This window comes from Oryctolagus cuniculus, chromosome 16 (assembly GCF_051225735.1).
Source record: "Oryctolagus cuniculus isolate XC-2025 breed Fujian yellow rabbit chromosome 16, ASM5122573v1, whole genome shotgun sequence".
Lineage (NCBI taxonomy): Eukaryota > Metazoa > Chordata > Mammalia > Lagomorpha > Leporidae > Oryctolagus > Oryctolagus cuniculus.
In genome coordinates, this window is record NC_142882.1 from 2,515,714 (window position 1) to 2,542,335 (window position 26,622).

The 26,622-nt window shown below is 63.5% G+C and overlaps 1 protein-coding gene across 8 annotated transcripts in view; it reads right to left on the bottom strand.

Moving 5' to 3' along the window:
* RANBP3 (RAN binding protein 3) overlaps positions 1–26,622 on the bottom strand; it is a 49,100-nt gene that overhangs the window by 1,721 nt on the left and 20,757 nt on the right. For 2 of the 8 annotated variants that reach the window (XM_070058719.2, XM_070058723.2), the window contains 12 exons: positions 23,357–23,560; positions 15,927–15,963; positions 15,756–15,842; positions 9,891–9,956; positions 9,193–9,285; positions 8,091–8,215; positions 4,754–4,873; positions 4,568–4,671; positions 4,027–4,105; positions 2,735–2,837; positions 2,267–2,376; positions 1,042–1,162 (listed from right to left, as the gene is read on the bottom strand). In XM_070058719.2, coding sequence (XP_069914820.2) covers positions 1,042–1,162; positions 2,267–2,376; positions 2,735–2,837; positions 4,027–4,105; positions 4,568–4,671; positions 4,754–4,873; positions 8,091–8,215; positions 9,193–9,285; positions 9,891–9,956; positions 15,756–15,842; positions 15,927–15,963; positions 23,357–23,560 — 1,249 coding nt within the window. Of the gene's footprint in view, positions 1–1,041; positions 1,163–2,266; positions 2,392–2,734; positions 2,838–4,026; positions 4,106–4,567; positions 4,672–4,753; positions 4,874–8,090; positions 8,216–9,192; positions 9,286–9,890; positions 9,957–15,755; positions 15,843–15,926; positions 15,964–23,356; positions 23,561–24,068; positions 24,552–26,622 lie in introns of those variants that run through there. The other 6 variants (XM_070058722.2, XM_070058725.2, XM_070058720.2 and 3 more) reach the window with 4 other exon arrangements.

A 26,622-nucleotide genomic window follows, 5' to 3' on the forward strand; every position in this document is an offset into this window, starting at 1 on the left:
GATGCCAGCATTGCATACGGCGCTGGTTCGAGTCCTGGCTGCTCCACTTCAGATCCAGCTCCCTGCTAATGTGCCCAAGCGCTGGGGCCCCTGCACTCCGTGGGAGACCCAGAGGAAGCTCGTGGCTCCTGGCCTCAGACTGGGCTAGCTCCAGCGATCGTGGCCATTCGGGGAGCGGAGCAGGGGACAGCAGCTCTGTCTCACGCCCTCCTTCCCTCCCTCCTTTTCCCTCTCTGAACTCTTTCAAAAAATATTTAAAAATCAGTACAATTTTTTTCTGAAAAGAGGAGAAACAAAGGGAGAGGATGTCCTGGGTGGGGCGACTGTGGACAGCGTGGAGGGACGGTCCCCAGCCCTGCTCCGGTCTCGGGCACCGCAGGGCCTGAGTGTGTAAGAACAGCATGCCAGCGGGGGTCGGGTCGGGGCGAGCCGCTGCCGCGGCCGGGCAAACCCCCTGCTGCCTTGAAGGCCTGAGGACGCCTTGACTCGGACGGAGACAAAGACGAGTGTGGGCACCCGCCGGGCGCAGGCCCCTCGCCTGTTTCCTCCTGCCGGGCGCCGCAAGGCTCGCTCCCGCGGCCCCAGGAGCGTGCCCCACAGCGGTAACGAAGGCACCGGGACCGGCCTCAACGCCCGCACAGGGAGGAGGGTGCGTGCACCAGCTGCAGCGCAGTACTCGGGCAGAAGCTCTAGAAAAACAGCCCTCACTGTAAAGGAAAACCTTAGGGCACGAGGCCAGGCTCACGGCCAGCCAGCGTGAGACACACAGTGGGACGCACAGTTGCTCTCTGGCCTCAGTGAAAGGACGCCCCCCTGCGCGAGCGAGGTCTCCTGTGAAGGGGCCGCCCTGGACCAGGGACTGCTGCCTCTTCCTTCCACCGCGGAGCTGCCACTCGTCTCAGCAAAGTGAGCCTCCAAGTTGACAGACTTCCCTCGGCACGGAGAGTCCTGGAAGGGCGGGGGCAGCACGCCTCCCCCAAGCCCCCCCAACCCTGCTGCCCACCTCCAGGAGGCGGGAGCAGCCCAGCCGCCGCAGCTCACCCAGTCGGGACTGGAGCGTCCCGTCATCAGCCGACGCCATGTCGTTGAGCCTGAGCAGTCCCCGGCCTCTCTCCACCCACGACTGCGAGGTCTTGTCGAAGACAAACAGCTTACACTGGATCTGCAACACACACGGGGCCCTCGGGGTGAGCGGGGGCCCCGGTGGGGCCCTGCTGAGGAGGGGCCCGGCGGCTCTCCTCCTAAGCCACCTGCACCACCAGGGGCAGCCCCTCGCTCTGGGCTGGTTTCTCTATCCTGCCACGGTAAACGACAGCCACGAAAGAGACACAAGGTACAATCACAGCAAGACCACATCACAGCCACCGGACACTGAGGGAGGAAGGGCTGGGGGCCACGGGGCACAGCAAGGGGACAGGGAGTCACCGCCCGGCTCAGAAAGCCCACCCCACAGACACGAAAAGCACTTCCGCAGAAGAGGCAGACGCCACGGGCACAGCCACAGCATTCGAAACAGCAGACAGCACACACGAGGCAGGCACCGGCTGCTGAGGGCAAAGCGGCAGTGGTCCGCCCGCGTGGCAGACCCCGCTCGGCCACGCGGAGCACCGTGCAGACACCGGAGGACGTCTCGGGGAGACGGTGCGGGGCTCCACTGGAGGAACGTCACAGTAGGGCCAGGCACCGACAGGAGGGTTTGTGGTGAGCAGGGGCTGAGGAGTGACTGCTACGGGGACTGCTGGGGCTTCTGGGTGACGAGAATGTGCCGAGGGCCGCACAATCCGTGAGCACAGTGGGACCCACTGCACTGGGGCGGATGGGGCGGAAGGCGTGCACGGCGGGCCAAGTCTCCGCTTCTGAGCTGACTTCCTGCTGGGTGTACCCTGCGGGGCAGAGGGGATGGGCCCCTGCACCCACGTGGGAGACCAGGCCTGGCCCAGCCCTGGCCGTGTGGGCATTTGGGGAGTAACCAGTGGGTGGGAGCTCTCTGTCACACACACACACACACACACACACACACGAATCTCCAGAATACAACCTTCCACAGAAATGGATACTTTAAAACACAGACATGTGCATGCAGAGGGGAGATGGGGGCGGGCGGCAGGACCCTTCCCGGGGACAGCTGTGAATGCTGGGGCAAGCGGAAGTGCTGGTCCTGTTCCTATGGCAGTGTTATCCCCGCCCTGCCCCGAGCAGGCCTCAGAACACAGCTCCCGTCCCGGGCCACGGCTGGGGGCCAGGGGCCGGCCCGCGCAGCCCTCACCTGTAGCACGTTGCTCTCCGCCTCCTCCCCGGTGATGACTTCCACTTTTTCCAACAAACACTTGCGCGCCGTGGCCTTGGTGTAGGCCGCCGCTGACTCGGCCAGGGACTCTGAAACGTTACCGACTAAACAAGAGCCACTCCTTATTCGTGAGGGCAGGCCACGCAGGGGCCAGGAGGCTGGCTCTGGCCTGAGGACACCGGACGAGCTGTCTGGACAGGCCCCCACACCCCCGCCACCCAGCCGGAGCCTCTGCAGGGCGGCGCTGTGTCTCCAGGTCCCCGCTGGGAGAGGACAGCGGGAGACTCTCCCGAGGGACAGGCAGGAGGAGGGTGCTGGCTGCTGCACAGCCCTCCCTGGCACTGAAGGGACAGCTCCTGTCTGTGCTGAGCCCCAGAGCCCTGTGCCCCGGTCACACATCAGCCCACACCAACCCGACCCCCGTGGGCAGCCAGGGCCCCCACGCACCTTTCTCGGGGGTGGCCTCCTGGGACGAGGGCTCGGACCCAGACTCGGCAGCAGCGTGCTCCCTGCTGGCCTCGGAGCTGCCCTCGCTGAGTTTTGGGGGACTCTGCGGGGAAGCAAAGCAGGCGGGGGAGGGCGTGCTGTGTGCTACTGCTGCCAACGCCTGGCCCCGGCCCGCGGCAGCGGCCCTCAGCAGCCGTCCGCCTGGTCCCTGTGCCTCACGAGCCCCATCCCTACAGGGCTCCTCCACGTTCCAGGGGAGCACGCCGCAGTGCGCTTGGAGCCCCAAACACGCCCCCTCCTGGCTCTGCTGGGCCTTGTCATCTGGAGCCACCTGTGTGGCGGCCTGCGTGAGGCAACTCCCTGAACACGTCCTCGTGACAGAAAGAGGAGAACGAGCGGAGCTGGTGGTGTGGCGCAGCGGGTTAAGTGCGGGTTCGAGTCCCGGCTGCTCCACTTCTGATCCAGCTCCTTGTAATGGCCTGGGAAAGCAGTGGGAGACGGCCCAGGTGATGGCCCTGCACCCACGTGGGAGGCCTGGAGGAAGCTCCTCGCTCCTGGCTTTGGCCTGTTCAGCCCTGGTCCTTTCAGTCTTTTGGGAAGTGAACCAGAGGATGGAAAATGTCTCTCTCTCTCTGTAACTCTTTCAAACAAACAAAAACCTCAGAGAAAATAAAAAAAAGGAGAGAGCGCGCTGCTGTGGGAGAGAAGCAGGAGGCGCACGCGCTTCACGTGAACCCAGACGACGACGGGAACACTCGGAGGGCCAGGGACGCAGCCTCGGCGCAATCCCATGTGCACTGCGGGGCTGTGCGCTCGCCCGGGGAAGGGACAGGGACACAGGGAGCAGGCCGCGCCCAGAACCCTCTCCTGGGTTGGGTGGGCTCTGCCCGCAGCGTGCTTGGGGGGCTGGGGGCCGGCAGTCGTCGCTGGTGCTGGCAGCTGCGTTCCCAGACTTGGGCAGGGAGCACCCAGGTCCTGTCCCCTGGGGGGCTGGGGGCCGGCAGTCATCGCTGGTGCTGGCAGCCGCGTTCCCAGACTTGGGCAGGGAGCACCCTGGACTCTGGTGGCCCAGCAGCACACGGCCGAGGACGAGCACCTCGGCTGGCCTCTCGGGAGCATGCAGAACCCTGACCACCAGCCCGGCTCAGCAACACAGCGCTGCCCTACCTTTAGGCTGAATCTCCAACGACCGACAGCACTGTCACCTCCCAGGGGCATGGTGGCCGCCCCGCGCACCCCTCAACCTGGGCCTGCGGCTAAAAGCCTCCCGGCCTCCAAGTGCGGCCACTCACCAAGACACGTTCGCTCATGTTCTGGCCAAACACAAATTTGTTGCTGGAGCAGTCGGCACTGTTGGTCGAGTTCTCTACACTGAAAAGAAGACGTGCAGTGAGCGTGGGGCCAGGCACACGTGCACGGATGCACGGAGCACACGCGTGCACGCACGAGCAGTCAGACACAAAGACCCTTCGCCTGTCCTACGGACGGGAAAGGCACATTCCACCAGCTCCGCGGCTGGCTGCTGCCCAGTGCCACCACCTGCAGCACCAACTCAGGGCCAGCCAGGGCTTCACCCAGGGGTCGGAAACTCGCAGCTAACAGGATGCAGCTGCATCCCACTCTGCTTAGGGGTGAGGGCCACACACAGGTCACCGTAGGGACAGCCCCACACACAGCTGTGCCCAGAACGCAGGACGAGAGGCTTGAGGAGACCTGGATCCGACAGCTGTGACTTCCCCGGGCCCGACAGGGACGCAGACAGAGACAGTGGCCCCCCGGGCCTGAAGCTCTTCCCACCACCTGACTCCTGCCGGCCCGCGGCACGGGGCGCACCTGGAGCTGATGTACTGAAGGAAGTAGTTGGTTGCGGCCGGCGTGTCTGCGCTGGGCTGCCCGGCACTGTCCACGTCGGCTATGTCGATGCTCTCGTTCACCAGCTGGGGAAGACAGGAAGCCGTCACCCGGAGCGGGGCCCGGCCCGCGCCTGCGCCCCGCAGTGCGCCCCGCCCTGCCACGCACCTTCACTCTGTCCCTTAGGTTCTGCCCAAACACGAACGCTTGCTGAGCGGCCTGCTCTCGCTTCTCACAGCCCTCCTCGTCCAGAGTCCTGCCGGCCTCATTTCTCTGGCACTCCTTCTCCTAGGGAACCAGCAAATCTGAGAAACAGGAGCGACCCACGCCACGCTGCTCACGCCACGCCGCTCCCTCGTGCGGGTTCCTGGCCAAGGAGCACGAGTCCTTGGGGCACTGCGCAGCCTGCAGCCGGCGCGGCAAGCCTCCCGGGGGCTGCGGGAGGAAGGCCCTGATGTCACTGGCTCCTGACCAGATATGTGGCCCTGATCCTGACCAGGGGCCAGCAGGGGCGGGCACTGGTGGCGCGGTGGGCCAGCCGCCTTCCTTCCTGTCTTCAGCTGGGGTGGCTTCTCAGTAGGGAGCACTATGGGGCAGCCTGGGCAGGCAATACCAGGAGAGGGTGGGGAGCAACGGCACCCTGGGTTCTCCGGTGGCAGCAGGCCTCCTAGTGGCTGCCAGCCTGTCCGGGTGTCAGGTCTGTTCAGCCCCCAGAGAGCACGTGTCTGTGTCAAGGTGGACACGCTGTCAAAGGGCACATCACTGTCCAACTGTACTCCCGAGAAACACCTGCCCTGGGACACAGACAATGCAGAGCGCGTGTGAGAACCGGGAGCTGGGGGCCGGGGGCCGGGGGCCGCGCACTGTTGGCTGCGGCACTCAGCAATTTAAGACAGAAGACACGACGGAGGAAGTACAGCGGGCTCTTCGTGCCTCAGCATCTGACTATGGAATGAAAATATTTAGGAAAGAGAGAATTCCAGAAAGTTCCAAAAAGCACAACTTGAACCAGCGCCCTGCACCCGCTGTGCGCCTCACTGCGGGAAGGCTGCAACTCGCTCGTAAGGGTAGGCCTGCGGTGCCGCAGCGGTACTGACCACGCAGGCTGGCGCCACCCCCCCCCCCCCCCCGGCAGCACCGCGCCTACGTCACGCGAGGCCCTGTCTGTGTGAGGTCGCGTGGAGGCCTTACTGAGGGACTGGATCACCCGCAGATTTGGGTCTCCTCGGGGGTCCGAAGGCCGGCCGGACCGCACGGTGAGAGCCACAGCACGCTCCCTGGGGACACCACGCCGCCCGCCACAGGGACCCGCGAATGCAGTCCTCCAGTGCGGGAGCTTAGAAATGCCTGGGAATAGCCTGCTGCAGGCACCGAGGTCGGCCGGAGGGCGCCCGCCACGTTTTACTTCTACGTCTCCAAGCTGCTGCAACGCTGGCCACACAGGAAGACTTCTCTAAACGTCCCCAGAGCTTGCTCGCCTATCTGAGCTGCTGGCCACACACGCCACATGCCACAGGACACAGCTCGCTGTACAACTGGGGCCGCGTACACGACACAAACGTGAGGCAGGGTTTGCCCAGGACAGAGAAGAGTGGATCAGGGGAGAAAGGCCGGTGGCTGGGGTCACCCATACCCAGGGGCCGGCCGGCCACACAGCCGCGACAACACCTGCACTGCTCGCCAGAGTTCCCGCGCTGGCCACTGCGCTCCCGCTGACTGCGGCAGCCCCACACCTCGCACCGCCTAGAGCACACACCGCTTTCCCGGGGGGTGGGGGGGCTCAGGGGCCCTGGCCGGCCAGGAAGCTCTGCGCAGCCCGGCTGCAGGCCTCAGGGAATGCACTTCCAGGGTGGGCTTCTGGGCACCGTCTGCCCACCCGACGTGCTCGTCCCAGGCGGGCAGAGCCTGCAGGGTCACGGTGCTTGAGTGGACACACAGCAGGCAGGGCTGCAATCAGACCAACGAGAACCCTGAGGCCCCAACCACAACCTCAGATGGTCCAGGAACCGCTTCCCCACCCCCCAGTGTCTAACCTCGGCACACAGGACCCAGCGAAGCCCCGCCTCAGGAGCTCCCCCGAGGGCCGCCCAAGCCTCACTCGCCACGCTCCGGCCCCCTGACCACGAGAGGCAAGGACAATGTGTCTGGCACCGCCAGGGATGGGGCAAGATGCTGTGGCCCTTGTGGCTCCCCCCAGGCCCACAGCCAGTCAGGCACGGGGCACCAAGTGGGACGGGCCAGAGAGCCATGAGGCCAAGAAGGGAGTAGGGCCTGGGAGACGCTGCCTGAGAGCCGCCCTCAGTCACCAGGGAGGCCCAGGGAACAGACCTGCACCTGCCCTACCCCAGCTGCCCTAGTGTCCTTGTTTGCGAGGCCCAGGAAGGACACGGGATGCTGGCAGACCCCAGGGACAGGACGGAGCAGGACCTCTCCAGAGAGCTGTGAGCTCTCGGTGCCCGTCAGGACCCTGGAGGAGTCACATGCTGGGCTCCCCCGACTGCAAGCCGTACCCCTCACACTCACGTTCCCATCTTCCCAGCTGAGCAAACGGCAGCTCGAGGGTGGGGGGCTCGGGGACGTGCCACACTTAACTGGAGACAACACTGGCACTACTGCAGCCTGGGCACCTACCTACCAGGAGGCGGAGGGCACGGAACACAGGCAGCAGCTCGTCCCTGGGGATGGGTGGGGTCCAGAACTGCCCCAACCACTGGGCTTTCCAAATGGGGGACGCCACACTGCGGTGCCGCTGCCTCCCCCCTACTCCTGCCAGCCTCAGTCACCGGCTCTTGACCGGCGTCGGGCTCTGCAGCTACTGAAGCACACCCCTTTGGGTCCCAGGCTCCTTAAATGAACCGCAGCTGGCTCACTCGCCAGTGTAGACTGGACTCCCCAGGGGCATCTGGGGGCGGAAACCAGACATCTCCCAGGCAAAGGCTGTGCCTCTGGGCCAGGGCCAAGGATGCTCCCCTGGACGCGTGGAGCTCGGGCACCCAGCGGAGGGCAGGCTGGTGACCGGCACCGCTACGGCTCTGCCGTGGCACCAGGGCCTCCCGGCTTTCCAGGCTAGAAGCTTCCTTCCGGGTGGTGAACTGAGGGGGAGGGGACCCTCTAGGGGGTGGGGACTATGGGGCCAGCAGGTTCCTGGGGGCACTGGCCCTCAGAGGGCTGAACACAGGTCTCAGGGAGTGAGAGCAAACCTGGCTGCAAGTCCCTCCGCCGGCCGCCTCCCCACGCCCTCTCCCCCTTGCACGTGCCCTGACCGTGGCTGCCGAGGGCCTCAGCGGGGCTGAGTGCTCAGCCTGCACGCAGCCTCGGGTACGGTTACGCCAGTGGGAACGGGACCAGGCCAGCCCGGCTCGGCTGTTCACGGAGACCACTGCGCTGATGCAGGAAGCCTCGCGGCAGGCCCCCGCTTGAGGCTCGGGGCAGCCTGTGACGTGGCAGAACCCCCCACTCCCCCCGCGGCCCCCACGCAGGGCTCCCCGCCCCAGCTCCCACCGACCTCCAGTGCGCGTGCCTCCTCAGCACGTTCCGAGGGGCTCCTCCGGGCGGGGCTGTCGGGGGAGGCTGCTGCCGCTCCGGCGCAGTCTGCTAGGATGCTGACCCCGTTGGTGCCGCTACTTGGGACTGCGGGGCAAAAGCAGAGCAGGGCAGTGAGGGCGCCCACTGAGGGCCCCGACCCCCACCCCTGCCCACACACACAGGGACATCTTCTATCTGCTTGTTCGCTCCCAGATGTTTCCAGCAGCAGGGACTGGGCCAGGCTGAAGTTGGGAAACAGGAGCGCCATCCAGGTCTCCCACGAGGGTGGCAGGGACCCAAACACTTCAGGCACCACGTGCTGCCTCCCAGGGTCTGCAGGAGGCGGCGACCGGAATCGGGAGGGGGGCTGAGACTCAAACCCAGGCACTCGGACTTGGGACCCGGGTGCTTCACCACTATCTCAGGCGCTAGGCCGAACGCTGCCCTGCTGTCTCCTTTTTTAGGAAAGGAGGCGGTATCTTGACAAGTCACAGATTGTTAGGAAAAAACCCTGAAACTAAAACCTCAGGGAGGCAGGGATAGCCTATCTTTATTCCAGAAAGAGCTGCGTGTATTTTCAGCGTGCTTGAAAGCATTACTGCTAATTGAGGGAAAGGAACAAGGGAGCACGCGAGGGCACAGCCCCTCCGGAGCAGGGCGCTGCAGAGTCCAGCCGTCTCCCCGTGCTCAAGCCGCCCGGGGCTTCCCCCTTTCCTCGTGCTGCCTCCCTCCTTCAGCCACAGGCAGGCGCCCGGAGAGGGGGAGCGAATTCACGGAGACCTGGCAGCCACGGTGGAGGAGCGGCCCCAACCTCGCCATGGGTACGGGCGGCTGATCCAAAGGCCCCGCGGGTCTCAGAGGGAGAAGCCTCACGCCACTGTCACAGGGGCAGCCCGGCTGTTAGGAAGGCGGTGAATGAACAAAGCGCTTCTGCCCCCAGCACCGCTCTCAGCCGAGGGCTCCAGGAGGCCATGCAGTGGCTCACCGCGGAACATGCTGGGGTGGGGGCGGGGCTGAAGGAGAACCGTCCCTCATCCCTCGTCCCCAGTGCCAAGTGGGGTGCCCGGGCGGCGGCTTCTTACCAGTCTGCGGCAGGGCCTTCGGCTGTGGGGCCTGGAGGACTGCCGGGCGCAGCACGCTCCGCTGCTGCTCCTTGGGCTTCTGGCTGGGAAGACCTGCAACACAAGTGGCTTTCCCAGGGCCTGCACCCCTGCAGGAGGCACAGTAGCCCCGCCCAGGGGCCCGTTCCACGCCCCTGCAGGCAGGACGGGGCAGGGGGGCAGGGGGCAGGCGACCTCATCTCCACGGCCACACTGGCCGAGTGCGGCTACTGCCGCTTTCACGTGTGACTGACCAGGTGACACGGGCCAGGTCTGTGGGCTACTGCAGGGACAGGGGAGCCACAGGGGGAGCAAGGCACAGCGGCTGTCCTGGTGCTGGACTCCTGAGCCAAGGAGACAGAGGGGGAGGCGGCAAGCTCACGGGTGACTCCCCAGTAACTGCGGACTGTGTCTGCTCAGAGACCACCGTGGCTGCCCTGGTAAGCAGTGCCCCTGGGCATGACCGCACTGCTCAGCAGGGGTCGGCGGGTAGAGAGCTGGGCAGGGGGGCCAACAGCTCATGCCAAGATGGCCTGCCTCTCCTGGGCACAGGGTTCCCACTGGCTGGCCCGGGCCTCCCTGGCCAAACAGGCTCCCTGCAGAGCAGCTCTCCAGGGCTCCCAGGGCGGCCTGAAAGGTGTGGGAAAGCCGTCCCCTCGTCCTCCACAGTGGCCACCCACCTGCACTGGGCGCCTGGCCGTGGATCAGCGTCGGTGGCTTCAACCGGAACCCGCTGGTCTTTTCCTCTGCAAGACAAGCCACAAGGTAAGGTCGGCAAGCGTCCCTGGGGCGCCAGGCCGGGAGGGAGCAAGGGCAGGACAAGAGGGCTCCCGCGGCCCAGGCGGCCCGAGGCACACGGTTCTGAATCACAACAGAAACGCAGGAGCTGGGTGGTAAGAGAGCTCAGGGAGGACAGGAAGTGCTGGCTCTGAGAGACTGCAGGCCAGGACGGTGACCTCAGGGAGGACTGGAGCTCTCCAGGGCTGGGCGGGGAAGCAAGGCTGCCCTCTGCTGCCTGCCCAGGAGCTGAGCCGCTCGCAAAGTGCAGGTCTGCAGGCCTGCGGTGTCGCGGAGCCACAGAGCCAAGATCCTCTCCCAGGGCTCTCACCCACCAGAGGCTGGCTGTGGCCCCACGAGCAGATGTCTGGGAGGGAGGATGTGTCCCGCAGGACAGCACAGGCGACATCTGAGGGGCCTGCTCTCATTCCAGATGTGCTCATGGCGCGCTGCCAGGCCTACGACCAACACCCAGAGCCCGAGGGGGTCAGACCCCAGGGGCTTCTCTCGGGTGTCCCAGCAACTGCGCCCACCTGGGGTGCGGGTCATCCTAACAGCCAGGTGTGCCCAGGGCAGGGAGTCACAGGTCACCAGAGCTGGCCTTGCTGCGGTGCTGGGGAACAGCGCGGCGTGGGGACTGGCACTACTGTGCGGCAGGCTGACATGCCACAGCCTGTATTAACTTCTGACCCAGTTCCCTGCTAACAGGCCTGGGGAGGCAGCAGATGATGGCCACGTGGGAAGCCTGGATGGAGGTCCAGGCTCCAGCTTCAACCTGGACCAGTCCTAGCTGTTGCAACCATTCAGAGAATAAACCAGCAGCGGAAATCTGTCTCTCCCTCTCTATACAACTCCACCTTTCAAATAAGGATATCTTATTTTTTTAAAGTGTTTTTAAAGATTTTATTTATTTTATTTGAGAGGTAGAATTACAGACAGTGAGAGGGAAAGACAGAGAAAGGTCTTCTTTTCGTTGGTTCACTCTCCAAATGGCCGCAACAGCCGGAATGTGCCAATCTGAAGCCAGGAGCCAGGCGCTTCTTCCTGCACTCCCACGTGGGTGCAGGGGCCCAAGGACTTGGGCCATCTTCTACTGCTCTCCCAGGCCATAGCAGAGAGCTGGATTGGAAAAGGAGCAAACGGGGCTCGAACCGGCACCCACGTGGGATGCTGGCGCCGCAGGCGGAGGATTAACCTGCTGCGCCACGGCGTCAGCCCCTCAAATGAGATCTTGAAAACAAACCAGAACTAGAAGGCCCACTTCCTGCCGGCTGTGTGCTTACCCCAACTTCCCTCCCTGGGCAGCAACACCAGCCAGAGTGAAGGAGCCAAGCCTGAAGGCGTCCACAGCTGTGGCCGCGGTGTCCGCCCCGACAGAGCGGTCACATAAGCTACCCGAGAAGCGGGCACCCTGGGTGGGAGGAATGGTGGCCCCGTGGTCTTTTTCAGGAGCCGAGTATGGAGTTGTGTTCCCAGCTCCTGATTCGGAGAATGCACAGGAAGCTCCTGGTGCTGGCGTCCATGACTGAGCCTTGAGCCCAGGCCAGGCTGCACAGTGCGGGTGGCAGGCCTGGCCACTGCCGCCACAGGCCAGACACGAGGTTGAGCCCAGAGCCTGGCCCTGTGCACATACGCAGGAAACCCGCGCCAACACAGCAGCACCTGGGCACGCAGGTGCCGCACACCTCACACCTCCCCTCCTTCCCTCCGAGCTCCCACTATTCTCATTCTGAGGTTCACTGATTCATTTTCACCCACTTGGAAGGCAGAGCGGGAAAGATGGACAGAAATGGTTTTCCCCTGCTGGCTCATTCCCCAAATGCCAGGGCTGGGAGAGGCCATACCCAGGAGCCGTGACGTCCACCCAGGTCTCCCCCAAGTACTTGGGAACTGGAGCAGCAAGGATTTGAACTGGCACTCCAACACGGGATGCTGGCACCTGCTGCTCCACGCCTACACCCCAGGCCGCCCTTGTCCTGGCACTGCGGACTCGGGGGACACAGGGGCCCAGGGCAGCGTTCAGAGGGTGGCCAACCCCGCAGGTCTCAAGCCACGGAATCGGAGGTGATCTTTCCCCTCCTTCCAGAAACGTGCTTTCCTGGCAGCACGGCCAGGGTGCGATGCAGGCGAAGCAGTGCTTCCCGCGCGGGTGCCTGAGGCTCAGCACACAGCCCAGGCCCCAGCCCGCAGGCCAGCACCGCGGTGGACAAAGTCCTCCGTGGGCAGCCTACATCCTCCCAGCAGGCTGCCGTCCAAGGGTGCCTCCTGCACGCTGAGACAGGCCCGTGCGACGTCTGAGGGGCAGCAGGAAAACATCCAGGAGTTAGACCTGGTGTGCAGCAGATGTTGGAGAGGACCCAAGAGCAGGCAGCCTGGCAGGACGGGCGCTCGGCCCGGCTGAGGACGGAGAACGAGGAAACCCAGAGGGCAGATCAGGTTCCCACCCCGCCCCACCAGACAGGCGAGGCGGGGATGTGCAAGGGGAAGCCCCCGCATGGCTTCAGAGCATCCAGGGACGCAGTGGGTGAACTCCAAGGTCATGAGGGTAAGCAGACTGAGGAAGTACTCCAGACGCAGGGAGACAGGGACTCGACCCTGCTGTGAGGGACGGCTGTGGCCCAGGGGCGGGGCCTCGAGGTAGGGGAGGTGCGAGCACCCCTCCAAGTCTCAGAGCTAAGGAGCAGAAGATGGCGAGGCGGTGGGCAGGCAGCAAAGGACAGGAATTTGCTGTGTGGAAGGGACGTGGATCCGGGCAGCGGGGACTAGAGGCCACGGCTGTGTTCAAGCCCACAAGACGGCTGAGCCGCTTCCTGCGGACAAGGGTTTGGGGGAGAGGGCAGGTGATCTGTGACTCCAGAACCCGAGGCCACGAGGGATGTGTAACCCAGCACGGCAGTGCTCCTGACGGCCTCGGCCGGAAGGCAGGCCACCGGTGGTAGCGGTGGTGGGGGACCACCTGGCATCACCTACAGGCCACATGGGCCTCGGGGCCTGCTTCAGGGTGCGGGCAGGGGCTCAGCTCCAATGGTCCGCATCGAGACTCAGCAGGAGTCTGATGGCTGGAACGGTGCCATCAGTCAATCCACAGTCATAAATGCTCCTGCCGTAGGCCCTGCCGGTTTACCTGGGCCCTGCCGGCTGCCTCCTGCCCGGGCCGCCGACAGCCTGCCTTTGAAGTCAGCCATAAATCTACGTCAGGCAGGTCGAGTAACAGGACTCGCGTTGTTAACCTCGCTCATTAAATCTTTTATGGGGAATTTCAGTCATGTGGGAGAAACTTTCAGGAAATCCTGAAGTTCTCTAGTGAAAGCCCAAAAAAGGCAGGCTCTGTCTTCCCGTCGAGGGATCAAGCTGAAGCCGTGATTAAAATCTATTTATCTGAGCAGATCAAGGCGGTGTTAATGAATGCGAGAACTTTACACACAGAGCCAGGGCCCAGGACAGCACACCCTGCCCGGCAGTGCCCTGTGTGCCGGGACAGGGAGGAGGCGGGTGCCGGGGGGTCTTTTCACTGGATTGTTTGATTTGATCTTTGAAAATCAATGTGGTTACACGGCTTGTGTGAACCTTAGAAAGATGAACAAGCCCCACCCCCTCCCAGGAGCGGCCCGGGACCTGGCCCACATGCCTACCCTCACCCAAGAGCAACCACCTGCCTTTCAGTGCGCCCCGGGACTGGCGGGGGCAAGGGCTGAGGCCCAGGTGCCCGCGGAGGACTGACGGCTGATGGCAGGAAGACAGCCATTGTGCTTTATGCTGTTGGCAAGGAGGCGCAGGCAGGAGAGAGAACAAGAGGACAAAGAGCCAACAGGCAGGGTGCACATGCGGGCAGCCTGCCCCGGAGGCCGGGTGTCGAGCCCATGGCTTGAGGGTCCGCGTACCAACAGGGGGGAGGAAATTTGCCTCTTCTGGCAGCCAACAGGCGCCTCCGGCCAGGCCCCCTCGACCCGAGGGCTCACCGCGTCCTGGCCCACTCCGGCCAGGCCCCCTCAACCTGAGGGCTCACCGCGTCCTGGCCCACTCCGGCCAGGACCCTCGACCTGAGGGCTCACCGCGTCCTGGCCCACTCCGGCCAGGCCCCCTCGACCTGAGGGCTCACCGCGTCCTGGCCCACTCCGGCCAGGCCCCCTCGACCAGAGGGCTCACTGCGTCCTGGCCCACTCCGGCCAGGCCCCCTTGACCCGAGGGCTCACCGTGTCCTGGCCCACTCCAACCAGGCCCCCTCGACCCGAGGGCTCACTGCGTCCTGGCCGACTCCGGCCAGGCCCCCTCGACCTGAGGGCTCACTGTGTCCTGGCCGACTCCTGGCTGCCCACCTTGCCGCAGGCCCGGCAGGGGCAGCAGCTATGGGAGTGGAGGGCATCGGAGGCTCCACCCTCACTTGTCAGTGTCTAAGCTCTTGGTTTACATGACTGCCTGCTTCCTGAGCTGCCGGCCAGCCTACAGGCTGCCACAGGTGAAGCGGAATTCACTGAGGATCTAACAGTGCCGTGAGGACAGGCGGCCGCACAGAGCGCAGGCAGGGCAGACTCCCAACTTGCTGGTACCACGTCTGTTGTCCACGTCCCTGCTCAGCGAGAGCCGAGGCCCTCCTAAGGGCCGGTGCGCTGGGGGAGAGGGGGTTTTACGTGGGCCAGAGGGGAAGAGGGACACTGCAGTGCTCCTCTGCCGTCAGCCCACGGCCACAACACACGGCGCCTCGCTCTCCTGCGTGGTGCCAGCAGCAGCCGTAAGGGGGAGGAAGCAGACGCTGCCAGTCCTGTGGGAACACCAGGCAAGCGCACAGCACTCCGCATCCTGGCGTGCAGACCGTCTGCAGAGCCCCTCAGCACCGGTGCCCGAGGGACCACAGGCAGTGGCGGAGGGCAGGTGGGCACGTCCCGATCAGGGTCCACTGTGCCACAGGAATGACCTGCAGGGTCGTCACCTATGTCACACCCTCCGGTAACACCTGCACTACTTCTGCACACACAGACAACTGCCGAATGTTCCCCCTTACGGGGGCTTCCTTAAGGCTCAACTGCAGGAACAATGACTTGGACTGCGCAGCTGGAGAACCTGTCCCGAGACACACGTCTCCAAGTCGGCACTGCAGACGTCCGAGACCGAGACCGTGAGACAACACACCGTGATGCAGCCGTCGCTGCCGGGCCGTCCCCGTGGCTGGGGGCTGAAGCTCAGGTTCTCCACGCCGCCCAGGTAGCAGCCACAAGACCCGTCTGGTGCCTGGAGCCTGCCCCTCTCCTGCACTAGCCTTTGAGCCCGCAGGTGCTCAGAGTGCACCACCCACCCAGGGCCTCCTCACCCTCAGCCCACCTGTCTGAGCCCAGCCAGCCCCTCCTTCCTGGCCTCCCCAGGCCCTGCTGGTTACTCTGTGTGCACACATGTGTGTACACGGTTACTGTGTGTGTGTGCATGCTGACTGTGCGTCTGCTGGGGCCTCTGGGCTTGGTTCCTGTGTGCACATGCGTGTGCACGCGTGACTGTGGGTGTGGCTCCTCCACTGGCATGCAGCAAGGTCCCTGTGCCCCTTCCCCCTTCCGTCCACAGCGGTGGAGCAGCTTGCACAGAGGACTACAGCAGCCAGAGCCTCCGCCAGGCTCCACAGCCCGGCCTGCCTCCACCCCGACAGACGGCTTCACGAGACGCGAGCCCTCCTCCTGACGGAGGCCGAGACTCGGACGCACTCTCCAGGAGCCGGGCAGGGGACAGACGACGGACGGAAGTGCCGGAGAAGGTGGGCTGCCCGGCACGCGAGGTGAGCTCACCTGGCTGTGAGAGGGGGAGCTGGGTCAGTGAGGACGTTCGTTCTCGCTTGACAGGAGGGCAGTAGTTGCCATCTTCCCGGTCAGAATCTACAGAAAACAAAGGGGACGAGGACCGTCAGGCTGCTTCCTTCCCAACCACGGAAGGGCCAAGGGCTCCGGAGACGTCCTTACCTTCTCCCCCTTCGGGACTGGAGCCGCCAGCTGACCTCTGAAACGAGAGCACACAGGAGGGCGGTGAGACGGCGCCTGGCGACCCAGAGCCGAGGGCCAAGTCCCCGAGCTGGGCCTGCCACGCGTCCACAGAACCTCAACCAGCCGCTGAAGAAACTCTGCGCCTGGCCCACAGAAACACGTGCCAAGGAACCTGCCCAGCAGGCGGGAAAGCACTGACAGTACCAGGGCCCCGCGCCAGCGCTGCCAGACTCCACCTGCCCAGTGCCCAGGCCAGCCTCTTTACCACGAGGGCGGCGGGCTGTTGACAGTGGACACGGAACACCCCTCCGGGCAGTTTCTGGAACGTTCTAGGGCACGCACTCCTGCCTCCACAGGCTTTCATTTACAGAGCAGGGAAAGGCGGGCAGAGCTGGAATGCTCCGGGCCAAAGCCCACAATCCCCAGATGCAATCCTACAGCTCACAGGACAGCCACAGGCTAGGAGGGAGGCGCGGGAGAGCGCCCTCCAGTACCAAGCTCTCACTGCAGGACGTGAGTAACTGGCAAACAGACTTGGTTACAGAAAGCCCCCCCCCGCCCCCGCCCGCCCCGCACGTGCTGGATTCGGGACGTGTCGCTCTCCAGGGCCGGGCCGGGCCACCTCCTGGCCCACCCAACACTCGGTTTAAGAGCAAGCAGAAGAGTCAAGTTTCTTATTTTCCAGAAGGCTCCCCAGGGGTCAAGTCGAGCCAGATGAGGACTGCCTGCCCCCAGAGCTGCGAGCTGCGAGAGATTAAGAGCTGATGTGCTGGACGCGCTCTGCCAACTGCAATAAATAAAGCAGGAGCCGCCAGGAGCCAAAAGCTCCTCCCTCGGGGCGGGGGCGGCCCGTCTTCCCATAAAGGGACAGGCAGCCTGTACTTTTGGCTTTGTAAGGGCCACATTTGCTCTCTGCCGTATACTCCTTGCTTTTGTTTTTATAATCCTTTAAGAATGTAAACACCGTCTGCGCTCGCAGGCTGTGGACTGGAACGTGCAGCAGTGACTGTCCAGAGGGCAGCTGCACAGTCAGTTCACGACACGAGGACTGGACCCCAACCTGGGTGACCGCCAGGCAGGGGGACCGTGAGCCTGAGGACACACAGGGGTGCCATCAGTCCCTGGGCAACTGCAAACACCAGAGTCCCAGGCTGAACAAACCACCTGGTCACAGGCAAGCCCGCAGGCTAGCACCACGTTCACCGCTTCAGGGCCGGGCCATGAGCATGGAAAGAAAACCACCCCCCGTTTCTCGAGACCTGCAGCCCACCGGGCCAGCGGGGAAGCTTACTGCGCCCAGGCAGGCCTCGGCTGGTCGAGCCTAGTGCCTCCTCTCCAGGGACGGTGCTGAGGTTCCCTGGGCTAACACAGGCAGCACGTGTGCCCATGCCCAGGGCCCTGCCAACAGCCAGGCCAAGCTCCTGGTACCTTCTGACCGCTCACGCCTCACGCTGGCTGTGGCCATGCTCTCAAGGCAAGCTGGCTTCCACTAGATGCTGGGACAGACGTGACAGGACAGACGAGGCTGTGACATGAGCCTCTCCTCAAAGAGTTACGAAGAGGGGTCCCAAGACCAGGACCAGAGCAGGGCTGAGAGACCCCTCCTGCTGCGCCCAGACCCGCATCTGAAAGCCCAGGGAGGAGTCACCAGGCCGGCCTCAGCCCCCTCTCCGGGAATGCCCTCTCTCCTTGGGGGATGCCAGTGGGGTGCAGGCTCCAGGTACCAGTTCACCTCACGTTCGGCCCAGGGAGGCAGCGTCTGCACACCCGGCTGCTGACGCCGTGGCCTAGAACTCCTGGGGCCTCAGTCCCCCCATCCTGGGCCCTCCCCCAGGCCCACCCCTCTTCACAGCCTCACCTCAGAGGGGCGCCCCAGCCTTGCGTAGGTGCCACCTCTCCTCCCACCTCATGCTGAGGGCAGGCTACGTCCTGCGGCCCTAGCCCTTCTCTCCTAACCCAACAAGCATGCCCACTGTACAAAGCCCTTCCACGGGGGCCTCCGGGCTGACTGCTGGGACCCAGGCTGGCCATCCTCTCTCAGGCCTCTGTGCCACCTTGTCCAGCGACGCCCTGGGCTGCGGGGTCTTCACGTGCCGCACACGTTTCCTCCGTGGCGCTGATTCTGATTCCATGACTGGGCTGGCAAGCTCACCAGACCCCGAGTTCCAGGAGAGAAATGGTTCTTGGCACACAGGTGCTCACGGGCCCGCGGTCAGTGACAGGACCTACACGCCAGGCACCAATGCCAACCTCACAGTGGGAGGCACCAATACAATCGTGGCCACGGCCAGGGCCCTGAGTCTCCTCCTGCTCCATGGCTCTGTGGAGACGTCCCACTGTCACGACCCCAGGAGGCCTCCATACCCGCCCTTAGCCTGCAGTGACCCACGGGAGTTTCCGACTTCCACTCTGGCTCCAGTGCGATGGGAGAAGGCACTCTGACTTCGACCCTTTCACAGCTGAGGTGAGTTCTGCCGCCCGGGCCGCGTGCACTGGACACACCCTGCCGGCGGTGTCCCCATGGGCTCCGTGCTCCACGAGTCCCGCCTCATTGCTCAGACGTTCTCCTGCTTCCTGACGCCGCTGACTGCTGGGCGGGACCAGCCAGCTCCAGTGCTGCGGGCTGAGCTCTGCGTATCCGAGGCCTCCTCACGACAAGCCACACCTCGCAGGGCCTCAGGTCTCCGTAAGAACGTGGTGGGTGCTGGAGATCACCTCCCCTGAGTAGGGTGCCCGACGCTGGGCTCCCTCCTGGCCTCTCGCCGTCTGTGCGGTGCTGGCTGTGGCCGGAGAACACGACCACGCTGGGTGACGCTGGAGCCTGCCTTCTCCCTCCCCCATGCCTGGGGCAGCAGTGCAGCTCCCCCGCCACGGCACACTCAGCCCCATCCACCACTGCTCACTGCACAGGCCCTTTCGTCAAGCTCATCACGTTTGGGCACACCCCCGTCACCTCTAGGGTCAACACGTCCACGCCACTGCCTCTCATGTCTCGCTGCGACGCAGTGCACATATGCAACACCTAGGATGCTGTGCGGAGGGAGCCCGTCCCTCACGTAGCTCAGCCAGACAACATGCAGACGCCCCTAGGGCCCTAACCTCAGGAGAACCTCAACCCATGGCTCAAACTGCTGTGTGGTACGCAGCCAAGGCCCAGTAAGGACAGTACAGGGGCAAATGCGGCTGGGACCCCCAGTGGGGCTGCAACGGCCGCCACCGTGGTCACCTTCGGTGGACACGTCGGCTCTCCCAGACGTCCTCAGCAGCTGCCTCCGGGGGCCCCCAGCGGGGCCTCCCTGTCCAGCACCCTGCTACGTGGAAGGCCTTCTCAGGAGAGGGCTGAGCTCGCTGACGGCTGCCTCCCGCCGCGCACCCCACAGTGGGGAAAGCTGGGGGCAGGAAGACCCCTCCGGCCGCGCTGGCCCGCACGAGTTTCACCAGCACTTGCCAAATTCCTGCCACGGCTGCCGGGTCCGAGCTCTTGCGGCACTCACACACGCTGACAGCCCAAGGCCCAGTCACTGCACCAGGGCCCGTGAGGGTGTGTGGTCCTCTGCTTTCCCTCAACAGACTCCACGTCCAGTCACTGCACCAGGGACCCCCGTGAGGGTGTGTGGTCCTCTACTTGCCCTCAGCAGACCCCACGCCCAGTCACTGCACCAGGGCCCGTGAGGGTGTGTGGTCCTCTACTTGCCCTCAGCAGACCCCACGCCCAGTCACTGCACCAGGGACCCCCGTGAGGGTGTGTGGTCCTCTGCTTGCCCTCAGCAGACCCCACGCCCAGTCACTGCACCAGGGCCCGTGAGGGTGTGTGGTCCTCTACTTGCCCTCAGCAGACCCCACGCCCAGTCACTGCACCAGGGACCCCCGTGAGGGTGTGTGGTCCTCTACTTGCCCTCAGCAGACCCCACGCCCAGTCACTGCACCAGGACCCCCGTGAGGGTGTGTGGTCCTCTACTTGCCCTCAGCAGACCCCACGCCCAGTCACTGCACCAGGGACCCCCGTGAGGGTGTGTGGTCCTCTACTTGCCCTCAGCAGACCCCACGCCCAGTCACTGCACCAGGGACCCCCGTGGGGGTGTGTGGTCCTCTACTTGCCCTCAGCAGACCCCACGCCCAGTCACTGCACCAGGGACCCCCGTGAGGGTGTGTGGTCCTCTACTTGCCCTCAGCAGACCCCACGCCCAGTCACTGCACCAGGGACCCCCGTGAGGGTGTGTGGTCCTCTACTTGCCCTCAGCAGACCCCACGCCCAGTCACTGCACCAGGGACCCCCGTGGGGGTGTGTGGTCCTCTGCTTTCCCTCAGCAGACCCCACGCCCAGTCACTGTACCAGGACCCCCGTGAGGGTGTGTGGTCCTCTACTTGCCCTCAGCAGACCCCACGCCCAGTCACTGCACCAGGGACCCCCGTGAGGGTGTGTGGTCCTCTACTTGCCCTCAGCAGACCCCACGCCCAGTCACTGCACCAGGGCCCGTGGGGGTGTGTGGTCCTCTACTTGCCCTCAGCAGACCCCACGCCCAGTCACTGCACCAGGGACCCCCGTGAGGGTGTGTGGTCCTCTACTTGCCCTCAGCAGACTCCACGCCCAGTCACTGCACCAGGGACCCCCGTGAGGGTGTGTGGTCCTCTACTTGCCCTCAGCAGACCCCACGCCCAGTCACTGCACCAGGGACCCCCGTGGGGGTGTGTGGTCCTCTACTTTCCCTCAGCAGACCCCACTGCTGCGAGGCGCAGCAGGATGCAGATGGCCCAGAGTACACAGGGAAGCAGGCGGCAGAGCACACAACCCTCCCGCTTCTCTCGGGCACGACAGGACGGGAGCCTGACGAGGGCTCACTCCAGTGCCACACCAGACCCCCGAAGGCTCTTGGTGCAGAAGACGACAGCAATGCCACAACCGCGACACTCACTCACAAACAGCCCTGGCGAGGCTGCCCGGCGTGCGCTCGCAAGGAGCAGGCAGAGGGGCGGCGCCAGAGGCTGCCCTGCAGAGGCAGACGGCGCATGAGCAGCAATGCACGCCCGGACAGACCGGAGAGCAAGCTTCCCCAGACAGCGGCCACCGCCTGGCCTGCGTCGCCCCAGGGAATCCCTGCCCGGGCGCAGCAGTGACAACGCACGGTGGCTCCAGGCCCCACCCCCCCCCAACCCAAGAAGCATTCCCACTGCACCAAAGCGGCTGTGTGGGACGCAGACCAAGACACGGGCCGGTGGGAGAGGCCACCAGCTCAGAATCCTTATCAAGCAGGCGGCCAGTGAAGTCGCAGGTGAGAAGCCACCTCCAAAGGCTTGGCTGCTGCCGGCGGTGAGGGTCAAGGCCCCTGCAAGGTGAAGGGGAGCTGTCTGGCCACAGGGGTCCAACCAGACGCCTGTGAAACTCCCCAGGGGCTCTAAGAACCACGCGTGAAGCTCAGCCGGGCCCCAGCAGGAACGTCAGTCCGGTGCGATTCCGTAGGACCCAGAGCTTCGTCGGCACGCAGTCTGGCCTCTGTCCAAGCGCTCTGCAGGCCGGCAGGTGTCCTGGCACTCGCTCCTCCGGGGCCAGGGCTCTGATGAGACGGAACAATGGCAGGGGCAAGGAGCTCTCCGCTTTACCTTGTCGCCAGGGGCCTGGAGTCGAGAGGGCAGGCCAGCACGACGGGGAGGCCTGGGGTAAGCGTGGCTGGTTTCCTGGACCCCACAGTGGGACACAGCAAGATCCCACACGTGTGGTGTTGAAGGAAAAGGGCCTTGGCCACAAGGCAGCGCCGTCAGGCTCCACCCGGCTTGGCTCACGGCCTGACTGACCTAAGTCAAGTCTACCCTGCCTTCAACAACCCAAGCAGTAGAGAAGGCCGGTTAGGGATGCCGCTAGCGACCTGGCAGGGTTTACTCTGCCGAGAGCCAGGCAGCAAGCCCCAGCTGGCTCAGAGCTGTCACCAAGCCTTGTGACCATGGTGCTCCGGGCCCTCAGCATGACACTGGTACACGTGTGCACTGCCCCCAGTCCCGGTCCTGGCTCAGCCCAAGGCTCTGCTCGCATCTCTCAGCACGAGTGCTTCTGACCCAAAGTCCAAGGGGATCAAGAAGCCGAGGCCCTCTCAGGACGCTTCCTGGTGGGCCTCTGGGAGAAGGGCAGCTGTCCCATCTGCTTCTCTCTCTGAACCCTGCTGGGAAGAGGGTCCCAGGCGAGCTGGGCTTTAGGGACGCAGGGCCTGAGCGGAATCCCCACCGAAGCTCATCCACGCTCAGAACCGTCTCCTGTGCCCCCAAGAGTGCACACTCAACTCACGAGAGGTCTCCAGGAGCTGCTCTGCCAACAAATAAGCAAAAAGCGCAAACCCCTCCTAAACCTTGTGCTGTGGCCCTGGCGCTCGCTCGCGTGAGGGTCGTGCTGTGGCGCCAGCTTTCTTGTGGCTTCCGAGTCTGCCCCACTGCCCAGACCCCTGTGTGCCATGAAGGATGCCCCCAACCCCGGCACATGGACTGTTTCTTCTTCCATCTCACACTGCTTCCTCCAAGATGTGAAAACAGAGCTCCGACCGCACTTGGGCTGAACACCACTTCTTCCTGCGTATCCTAGGGTTTTCTGGCTGAAACTGAATTGTCATGGTTTTCTCAAGAACGGGGGACTGGTGTGTGACAGGAGGAAGCGCTAAGGTCTGGCTGGGGCAGGGCCTGGGGTCTTCTTGGAAAGTCCTTGCTCCCTGTCTTCGGTCAGCAGCTACCTACAGGACGGAGCGGTCAGTCCTGAGTGCAGGACGGTGTTTACCTGGCCCAACTCCTCAAACTTCCAAAACCCCAGACATCTCTTGTTCTTCAAGTTCACCGTCTTCTCCACCTAGGGTCTTCCAAAGCTTCTCAATACAAAGAGAAAGGGCTCAAGGGCTCCTTCTGGATTCAAAGGGAGAGTCTTTTCTTCTTCCTGCTTTGGTTGGAGACAGGCAGTTCACCGCCTAACCACGCTCCGCACACAATCAGTCTGGCCAAGCAACCTGTGCCAGACACCTCCTCTTCCCACGGACACGGGGAGCCCGGGCTGTCGGGTTCCTGGGACCCTGCACACGAATGCCCGAAGTCAGGGAAAGGAGAAAGAAAAATGCAAGTGGGGAGACGGGGGTCAAATTTGGCGTGGAAGGTTCTCCCCGACTCCCCGCAGCTTCCCTGCGGCCCCTCGCGTCTCTTTCAGGAAACAGATCAGCGTCTTGCTATGGGGCACAGAGTCCCGTGAGAAACGCCTAACAGAGGGGCTCCTCTCCCAGTGCGGCCGCAGCGTGACTCAAAGGGAGCTGGAGGAATTCCTGCTGCTTTTAAGTTACCATCAGCTGCTTACGATGGTCTGGGGTCTGGATCTGAGGGGCCGAAAGGGAAGGGGCCGTCTGGGCGGGATCCCTGGGCAGCGGGAGTGCTGGGTGGTGTGGACTTACCCCTGCCAGTTCTCGCGGCAAAGGAGGAAGCCGGGCTTCAGGAGCGGGAGGCGGAGGAGTGCTGGCGGAAGTGCTAGCGGGGGCAGGAGGCTCTAGGGCACGCTCACCAGCTGACGCGGGGTGACCCGTGCCATGGGGGGGGGCCTCAGCCTCCCCCCGAGGCTCCTCTCCCGAATCCGACAAGTCTTTTTGCTCTGCAGAGGACTGGGAGCAAAAAAGACAATTTTCCTTCAATGTGAATAAAGGCTGCACCGAGGGACAGGGGCAGGCAGGGGCAGGGGCAGGGGGCTTCCCCACTGCCTGGGAACAGGCCAAAAAGCAAGGGCGTGCTACCGTGTGTTGCCCCACAAAACCCGGCCCTCCTGGCGTCCAGGAGGGACCGTGAACATGGACCTGGGCTGTGAGACTTTGCAAGGAGTGTGGACGTGTGTGGGAGAGCAGCCCCAGTTCTGGAAACCACAGGGAGGCCCGGCACAGGCCGATTCTGCTGGGAGCGTCCAGCGAGGAGAGGCCCGGCTCGGCCTGGGAGCAGGATGACCGAGCTGCAGACCTGCTGAGCCCTGAGGGGCTGACGGGCTCCTCACAGACGTCGGGCTGAGGTTGTCAGCCAGCAGGAGAGGCGGGAGGTGAGCCTGGAATACCACAGTCGGGCATAAAAGGGGGAGTCCAGGGGCAGTTCCGCGTCTCCTGGGGGTCCTCCAGCACCTCTTACCTCGCGGCCGACTCGAGGTGCGTCGAGGTGGGGAGGGCTCCTTGCTCTGTGCGTGCAGGTGTGGGCTGAGGCACTGAGAGCTGGTTCTCTACCACTGCGCAGGAGCGCGGCCAGCATTCTCCCAGGCTCACCCCAAAGAGACCAAAGGCTTCTTTGGAAGTCAGTCACAGCAAGTGGAAGCTGCTTCCAGAAACCTCGCCCCCCGGCGTCCCCGGTGTCCTGGATGCCACCTGGGCTTCCATGGGCTGGAAGCTCGGTGGCCACCACTCTACGCCGCCTTCCTGAGAAACGGTCGTACCCGTGGAGTCCCGGAGCCTCCCACGTGGCAGCATGCGACAGCACAGAGCCACGTCTCACCCCGTGACCTAAGGCTGCGGGCAGACACGGCTGGCGCTGTGTACTCTGGGTTAAGTGCCTTGAGCGCTTACAGGGCCGAGCGCTGCTTCGTACTGTGTGATCGTGAGGGACAAAAGCACTACGTGAAGAGAACTTCCCATCAAAAGTTCTCAGGAAAGCAAAACCATGTTAACCCATCCATGTGTCCCAAGAGTCAGCAACGGGACACCATGAGTTCTTTGTGTCCGGGGGCCGTGCAGCGACGCCCAGGCCTTCCCACCCGAATGGCACTGCTGCCCCCTCAGCCCCTGTGGCTCTTCTTACCCAGAAGCACTGGGTTACTTTAACCCCTACCTTGGAATGCCCTCTGGGGGGACTCAAAAATGCAAGTCCAAAGGGGCCCCCAAAGAAATGCATAAAGATGAAAATCCAGGGCCCAAAACAAGACCAAATTCTTCGTTGCTGGTTAGAATGAGTGTCTCTCACAAGTGCTGAAACAGCACAGCCGTCCTCTCAGATCCAGGCAATGCCTTGGGAGCACCAGCAAATGTCATCCCCCAGTCTCCACGTGGGTCCTGGTGCTCCCCTGGACAAAGGGAGTTAAGCTCTGCAGACCACGACAAGGCCTGCAGTCCATCAGCAGGTTTCAACCAGCTTCTGACGTCATCCTAAGATACACGGGGCTCCATAAAGTTCATGGGAAGTGTGCATTAAGAAAAACCTGTGCATGCTTTAAAAAACTTTTTGCACCAAAATAAACATATCTTGATCTCTTAATTACATCTTTCCAAAAACGTCGTGCAGTCCCCTCACAAACGTGGCTGAGGCACGGGGGTAGGCCTGTCGCCCTGAGGGGCTCCCCGGCCGAGTCTGAGCACACCCTGCCAGCGCGTCAGCGGCACCGCACTTGCCCACTGCCTCCACCTTTTAGCAAACCAGCACCGTCCCGCTGGTGCCCGCTCTGAAGGGACAGGACAAGAAACCACAGAGCAGCCACATGCAGACGGCGCAGCGCTCCGCGCATTAAACAAACGACCTCTGTCTCCATTCAAGGCTGGGCGGGAAGTTTCATTCTGTCCGAGACACAAATTCAGCTCAGCACACACGTTTTGCAGAGACCCGTCCCCAGGTAGCAGAGGCACAGGGAGGGAGGACATGAAAACCCCTGTGCCATCGACGCGGTCACGGACTGGTAGACACGCCGATGGCTTTCTCTGACATACGCCACTAGCGGGATTTGGCGACTCGTCCCAAGGCTGGGCGCAGCCGCCACTACCCCATGATGTGCTGCGCACGCACTTCAGCACCAGGGTCAGCCCGGCCACAGAAAAGGCCCAGCCCCTGCTGCCGAACAGCAGCTCCCGAGCTGGCAGCTTCGATTTTCTTTTTTCCAATCAAATCCTTTATTGTAACCAAGACTCAGCAATAACTCAGTCATGACTCAGCAATAATTCCTAGGCACACGAGGTTGCTCTCCTTTGAAAGAGGGGACTACGGGGTGGACCACAGGGCTTTCTGACCTTTGGGAAAGAAGCAGCTGTTCAGAAATATCACCATCAGGGGTCCGGCTTTGCAGCACGGCAGGTTCAACCACCGGCTGCAACGCCGGCATCCCATGTGGGACGAGTCCTGGCTGCTCCTCTTCCGAACCAGTTCCCTGCTAATAGGCCCGGGAAAGCAGCAGAAGATGGCCTAGGTGCGTGAGCCCCCGCACCCACATGGGAGACATGGAAGAAGTTCCTAGCTCCTGACTTCCGTCTGGTCCAACCATGGCTGTTGTGGACATTTAGGGAGTAAACTGGCAGATGGACGATCTCTCTCTCTGCAACTCCATGTTTCAAGTAAATAAGTAAATCTTAACAACAAAACAAGGGGCTGGCGCGGTAGCACAGGTTAATCCTCCGCCGGCAGCGCCAGCATCCCATATGGGCACTGATTCTAGTCCCGCCTGCTCCTCTTCCAATCCAGCTCTCTGCTATGGCCTGGGAAAGAAGCCCTTAGGCCCCTGCACCCCTGCGGGAGACCGGAAGCAGCTCCTGGCTCCTGGCTTTGGATCGGTGCAGGTCTGGCCGTTGTGGCCTTTTGGGGAGTGAACCAACGGGCAGAAGACCTTTCTCTCTGTCTCTCCCTCTCACTGTCTGTAACTCTACCTCTCAAATAAAAACAAAACAACACAACAACACCACTATAAGAGACATCTGAGGGACAATGAAGACAA